The sequence below is a fragment of the Corvus hawaiiensis genome, chromosome 12 (genome assembly GCF_020740725.1).
Source record: "Corvus hawaiiensis isolate bCorHaw1 chromosome 12, bCorHaw1.pri.cur, whole genome shotgun sequence".
In the NCBI taxonomy this organism is placed as follows: Eukaryota; Metazoa; Chordata; class Aves; order Passeriformes; family Corvidae; genus Corvus; species Corvus hawaiiensis.
In genome coordinates, this window is record NC_063224.1 from 6,465,978 (window position 1) to 6,472,795 (window position 6,818).

General features: G+C 46.0%; 1 protein-coding gene across 1 annotated transcript; it reads right to left on the reverse strand.

Moving 5' to 3' along the window:
- Positions 1-1,187: 1,187 nt before the first annotated feature.
- Positions 1,188-6,534, reverse strand: GINS3 (GINS complex subunit 3). The gene is made up of 3 exons (XM_048316942.1): positions 6,321-6,534; positions 5,619-5,852; positions 1,188-3,085 (listed from the first exon to the last, which is right to left on the reverse strand). The coding sequence occupies exons 1-3, from the start codon at positions 6,492-6,494 to the stop codon at positions 2,855-2,857; spliced, it is 639 nt and encodes a 212-aa protein (XP_048172899.1). The 5' UTR covers positions 6,495-6,534; the 3' UTR covers positions 1,188-2,854.
- Between the last annotated feature and the right edge of the window lie 284 nt (positions 6,535-6,818).

The window sequence follows — 6,818 nt, forward strand, 5'->3', positions numbered from 1 at the left end:
AGTATGTCAGTTCTCAGAACACTTCTTGGTGCTGCTCCTCAAATTTTGCCTATTTTTTCACTTGATTGCAATGAAAACGTGTGGCAATATTGTAAAATGTGTCTATGGACTGCTTTGTCATAAACATCAGTAGTCCTGCAGTTTAAAAGCTGAAGGACATGGGGAGAAATAAAACTTAAAAGTCCTTTTCAGATCTTTCCCAAGTAGTTCTGTAATGAAGAGTTATTGTACCATTCTGAAAACACACAAGTTCAAACTCCTCTAACTTAAAGCTTGCTGCAGTGCCACGGAAAAGGACAGCTGTGTTCACAAAAAGTAAAGAGCGCTCTTGTACTTCTGAACAGAAAAAAAAGCTAACCAAGATCTACTAACCATAACCAAATACTGTAATTTAAAATTACAGGATCAGATTTTTTAAGGGTCTTAAACTCATGGTTACTAGAAGTGACATTGCCGACTTACAAAAAGCCAGTGACATTGAAGATTACTTCAGGGATTTTTTTTTTTCTCCCTACTCTGAAGGCTGTTGCACGAAATGTTGGCAAGTGAGCAACCATCTGCATCCAGCAGTAAAGAAGAAAAACGTTCTTAAAAATGCAAGAAAATTAGTTTGGATAGTCACCAAAACCGGTCCAGAAATTGAGATGGAACTAATGATTTTGGTTATAAACCAGCTACATCCCAAAGCCAACATGTCAGTAGAACATTATTTCCAATTGAAAGATGTCTCTTGTCACAGATGGACTTTAACTTGCTTCCCCTGCAGCACTGATCACAGCTCTGCCATGGTACATGAAGTGTTTGCCACAGTGCCTGGAGCAGCAGGATCTGGATACAGAGACAGCCAATTCCCACCTCCCACCCACCACTACAACAAATTCGAGGTAACACGGAGTCATCTCCACCCATCTTATGTTCCTAAAAATGCAACTCTTCAAAGCAATAGCTTATTGATTGTCTGGCAGGGTCTCTGCCACAGCCAGTGCAAGCTGCCAGTCCCCACCTGGGCTAAGTCAGACAGGAACTATTTCTACACTGGTACAACTGCATGAATTAGCTCCTGACCACATTATCTGTAAGAGCACACAGATTACCTATCATGGCCATACTTTTGTAGAGACCTGGACTTTTCCATTTGATTTTTCTGCTGTGGGGCAATTAACAACAGACTTTTCACATTACGAGCATTCCCTTGCCAAATATTTATTCAGGATAAAAATCCAGAAATGGACAACAGACAAATGCATAAGCCATTATGTGCCATTAAGTCATTAAGTGCAGCAGCATTTCACATTTCATCCTGCACATTCTTGAAATACTTTGCCAGGCAAGCTCCCAATTAGTCTCCTGTGGCAGGACAGCTGGCCCTGTGCAGCTGAGGGGAGGCACCACGATAGCTGTGAAGGCACAACACCATCCCCTCTCGCCACCCCCACAGGCTGAGCTTGAACATCTCTGGCCAAGGAATGGCCCTTTGTACTCAAGGTCTTGTTTGAAGCATCCAATATCCAGGTGCATCTGCAAGTCCAGTAACAGCTCCTCTGAGACCTGGATCTTGCTGTCACCTCCCAGGGATTCCCAAAGAAGTGGAAGTGCTCAGCAGCATCAGAATCTGGCTCCTCTGCTTAGGTTCTCCACAAGGTCCTCCTTCTAGAGAGGCTTAGAAGCACCTGTAGGATGTCTAATGCTGCTTCCAAATGACAACCATCCTGGTAACTGCAGGAACTAAGTCCTACAGAGAAAACCATGTCTTCTGTCTCCAGTCCAATGGGACTTGAGATGATCCAGGTTTAAGGGCAGCCACATGGGATGATAACCAGTGTGCTGTTTAGCAAGTTCCAAATCCAGTCACTCCTACTGGCAAGGATGACATTTACCAGGATCATTTTCCTAGATTCATTTAGATGGATCAGAAGGAAGGAAACTCAGTTCATTTGCTCTGTCCCTTCTACTAACCAAATTTAGAAATCAGAAGAATTTCTCATGGAGAAACAAATACCTCAAAGGTTGATAACGGGGCAAAGTTTCCGTTGAAGTTTCTGCTTTTGATCTGGTCCAGGACTTTACTCTTTGCTGCCTTCTGTTTCCTCCTCTGTAGAACACCCATCAGAGACACATAAAGCACAACAGCCACAGGCATCAAACAAGAGCACTCTTTCCTGCACAGCACCAAGGTCACAAGAGCCAAAAACAGAGAGAGGACAAGGCAGCATGAGACCTGTGCAGCCACTTGCTCTGTGGGTTTGAGGAGGTATTTCTCTCCAGGGCACTGGCACTGTGTACAGAAGTCAGCAAAGAAAAACATTCCTGCCTCACAAAGAGCACCTGTTCCACCTCAGTGTGTAAGAAATGAAAAAAAAATTAGTGCTGTATCACATTTTTTCCACATCACTGAAGCTCTCTAAAGAACAGGGAACCTGGAAACAGCTGTTCATAGAATTAACAGCTGTTTCCAGGAGGTTGGAATGGGCAGGGCAACATGAAATATAAAAACTACACTTCTTTCCAGATCTGGTATTGTAAATATCAATTTGGAACAATAATTAGTATTTATTACCCTTTAGAACATCCTCTCATAGCCTTTCAGCCACCTAGCAAACACTTTAGCTGCAACTCCTCAGGAGTGCTACGAGTAAGCTGTAGCTGTTTGTAAGGCTACTTGGTGGTGTGATCTGTTTTTTATACCCTTGCCCTCTGCCTTTAGAATTTTCACTAGTCTAATCCAAAGTTGTTACAGAGAAGAATTCCCATTACTGGACAGGGAGCCTGTCCTTCCCTAAATTGATTACATTTTCTCTTCTACAACAGGCTGTAAATCTGTGTCCCCCACTGTAACTTCATGATCTTCAGGTTTTTAACCATCCACTTCTGTGAGCTTTCTTTTCCCATAGTTCTGCACCAGACTGGAAGCTGTGATTTGAGAAGCCTGTCCCTTCTCCCAGCACTGGAAGTCATTTAACCCTTTCTGGCCCACTTGAAAGAGAGCCCGTTCCAGCTCATCGAGCCGAGCCACCAGTGCAGACGTGTCCTCGTTGTAGGCATTCTGAGAGGAGTCCATGATGCGGCGGAAACGGGCAATGAACGTCTGAAGAAAACAAACAGAGTCACTGACAAGTAACACAGAGCCACCCCCAGCTCAAACCTGGAGGCCTCAGCTTTCAAAACTGAAAAGCCAAAGGTTTAGGCTCCTGTTCACAGCAAGCCAAGGGTCTGCAACCAGCACAGCACTTGGTAAGTTTGGCTACAAAGACAAAACCACTTCATGCCAAGCTGGGACATCAATGCCTGATACTGGATGGGAAGCAAACACAGAACTGGATTTTGGCTGCTTCCTCACAACAGGCTTGAGGAGGCCACAGGATACAATACAATTATCTATTCCCTCTCACTTCTCAAGCAATCGCTGCTTTAGAGAGGGAGGAATGAATCTCGTGCCACAGCAGCTGCTGCAGGAACATGCAAGCTGCAAGTTGTGAATGTCCTGGAAGTTAAGCCAAAGTGCTGCTGAGAAGCATTCAGTCTGCTAGAAGAGCACTTAACCATGAAAAAGGTGAAAAACCAAACCAATCTACAACTTATAAATAGCATTTTGAAAAGCTAAGCAACAAGACATATTTAAGGTATTTTATTTACCCCTCTATCTTTGCTTTTGGGAATTGGAAAAAAAAGGGTAAAAACTCTTTGAAAACTGTGCTTTGATATTTCAGAAGCTGATTTTAGAACTGTCAGAACTTATAGGATAAATATATTATATATTAATAACTGTCATTTTGGCTTTGTCACCAAACAGTTAGACTTCCCATTCGTAGCTCCAGAATATTTTGGAGCAGGTTTTTAAGTCAGCACAATTTCCCTCTTGTTTGCTTTTAAAGAGAAATCAAACCTGATGTGCTTTGATTTTTCTGTCAATAAGCAATGAGTTCTGCTGTGGCTTTTTTTCCTAAGATGCCCATTAGCAGAAAGAAAAAAGACAAGGAAAGGCATGGGCACCTCCTCAATGCTCAAAGCACATGTTCAGTGGACAGCTCCAAGAAAGCAGCAGCACTTTAAAGCCTCTCTGCATCAGCCTTAATGTAAAGCACAGAGAAAGGGAAAAAAAATGCAATAAAAATCATCCCAGCCCACTTAGAGACCTGGCTCAAGAGATCTCAGAGCTGTTAGTGGTTATGTTTAAAAGCTCAAGAAGACTGAAGTCTAGAAACAAAGATGACATCTATCTTTTAAAAGAGGAAGGGGAGATGGAGAGGGAGAAAGGAAGAGCCAAGGAATTATAAATCCATCAGCATCAATTCCTGGAAGCATACTGGAAAGAATAAGCAATACAGAAACTTCTGCAAGAGAATAAAAGAATAACAGCCATCATGGACTTGCCAAGAACAAACTCCCAGAGCCCAGCCTGGTTTCCTGCTAGGGCAGGATGCCAGGCCTTGCACAGGCAGGAAAAGCAGTAGAGGGGTATCTGTCATGGGGCATTCTTGGAAGATTTAGCAAGACCACCCATAGATGGTCAGGAGAGACAGCCATCATCCACAGCTCCTGTCAGGAGGAAAGAACACACTGAGTGGAGCTCCACTGGGGTCTCTGTGGAACCAAGTACTGTTTGAGATGTTAATTAATGAGCTTGCTAAAGGAATAGAAGCTGTGCTTATTAAATCAGCAAGCAACATGCAGAAGGAGAAGGGATGACTACAGGCATGTCAGGGAGCAGAACTCTTAATTCACAGCAATCCTGACAAATTAGAAATATGGCGTGAAAACAATGGGATGTAATTCACCCAGGACTAAGAGAAGGTTTTTACTATTTCTGCCTTAATGTAAAAGTCAGGCAACTATTTGTTTGCAGATGCAATCTGTACCATCTCACTGTGCACTGCAAACCAAGCACAGATCCATGTGACTGCATCATGACAAACCAGATGAGGCTGCACCACAATGAGCCAAGAGCATTACAGCCACACCAAACACACAAAGTAATCATTTTGTTTTCATCAGCAAAAGTCCTGAGCATGAGACTGCAATGCTGTCCAGATCCACTGGAGAGACAGGAGCAGTGCACAGTGAGGGCAGTCAGAGGTTAGGAAGCATGACCCATAGAGAGATATCAAATGAACTGGGACTGCTGCAGGAAGGAAGAGAAGAATCTGTCCTCAGCATTTACTTTGTGTGAGACAAACAGAACAGAGCTTGTATTGCTGGGAAGGGGCTTTGGTTCAGACATCAGAGCAAACCTCCTAAGGTGAGGCTGGAGAGGCACTAAAAGAGATTGCCCAGAGCAGTGTGAGGTCTCAGCATGAGAGAATTTAAAAACAGGGTAGAAAAATTGAAACAATAGGGGTGAATTAATTCTGCCTTGCAGTACAGGCACAATTAAATAATCTTACATCTCCTCTAGTCCTGTTTTACAGCATTTTATGAAACACATTTACAGTGTGGAAATGCCAAGCTAAAATTACACTCCTGGATGCACACTGGAGGCTTCCAGCACCAGCCTGTGCAGTTGCCAAGAGGGTCATCCATATTCAATCCAGAAGTCATTTTGATTAAACCAGGATATTTTTCCTGAAGACTGGGAACAAAAGGAAGACAGAAAAATGCAACCCCAATTTTCAGATACTTGCCTGCAGGATAGTCTGAGCTATCTCAGGATTCTCTGGATTCTCAAAATTCAGGAGCTGTGAGCCAAATCCATAGTAGTAGGGCCCCATTTTATGCAGATCAACCACATTGGCATCAGCACTGAACACCGTCCTCCAGGCTTCCTTGTAAATCTTTGGCAGTTCCACAGAGATGGTTCTCCTTTTGCTGTCATGCAGCCCTTTAGCAAGCCACAGTGGGATTTCCAGCTTTGATCCCTGGAGGAACGAGAGAAGACAAAAGTTATCCTTGCCATGAAAGTACACCTGAAGCAGCCCCAAAGACAGAGAGTGAACTTTATTAATGAAGACCCAGCATTACAAAAAGTCGATTTTGTTCTCAGAACAGTATTTTGTGACTCTACCATAAACCAGACACACTTTGGAGGCGTTATTACCGCAAGACTCAGAAAGTGGACGTTTTATTGATGCTCTGTGGTTTAGTAATTGTCAGATTATGAAACAGCAAGAGAAAAGGGATAAACCAAACAGGCAAAGCGCATACAATAAAAGCAAAAATAACTTTTGAGAAAGTAACGGAGACCACCATTGCGGTGACCACGAACAGAGGGCGGCCGGGCCTGGGAGGCGCGACAGGAGGTGGGGGCAAGGCGGCGGCCCCGGGGCAGAGCCCCCCGCGCCCCGTCCCCTCCCGGGAGCGACGGTCCCGCGTCCCTCCCCCGTTACCTCCGGGACGGACTCGGCGCTGCCGGCGCCCTGCCCCAGCAACACGGCCAGGCGCGGCAGCGCGCTCTCTGCGCGCCCCGGCAGCTTCTCCTGCGACATGAGGATGTCGTCCAGCGAGAGGAAATTCTCCTCCATGCCCAGCCCCGGCCCCACCGGGAAATACGAGTCGGACATGGCCAGGCCGCGGCTCCCGCCAGCCCGTGAGGCACGGCCCGCCGCCGCCACCGCGCATGCGCCGCGCCCTCCCCGGCCCCGCCCGCGCCCGGCGCAGCTGAGGGGGGATCGGGATCGGGATCGGGATCGGGATCGGGATCGGGATCGGCACCGGCACCGGCACCGGCACCGCGGCTGCAGCACCTCCGCGACTTCTCAGCCGGTCCCGTCCGTCCCCACGCACACCAGCCCGAGCTGCGTTAAAGGCGGGTCTTGGAGTCGTATCAGGACAGGACAGGGGATGGATTCACACTGAAATTGGGTGTTGCGGGGAAGTTCCTCGCT

What these genes read in the sequence shown, in the direction of transcription:
- GINS3 (XM_048316942.1), bottom strand. Translation starts at nt 6,494, where the DNA reads ATGTCCGACTCGTATTTCCCGGTGGGGCCGGGGCTGGGCATGGAGGAG. An exon ending in GCGCCGAGTCCGTCCCGGAG is followed by an intron (nt 5,853 to 6,320) that starts GTAACGGGGGAG and finishes TCGTTCCTCCAG; the next exon opens with GGATCAAAGCTGGAAATCCC. An exon ending in TAGCTCAGACTATCCTGCAG is followed by an intron (nt 3,086 to 5,618) that starts GCAAGTATCTGA and finishes TGTTTTCTTCAG; the next exon opens with ACGTTCATTGCCCGTTTCCG.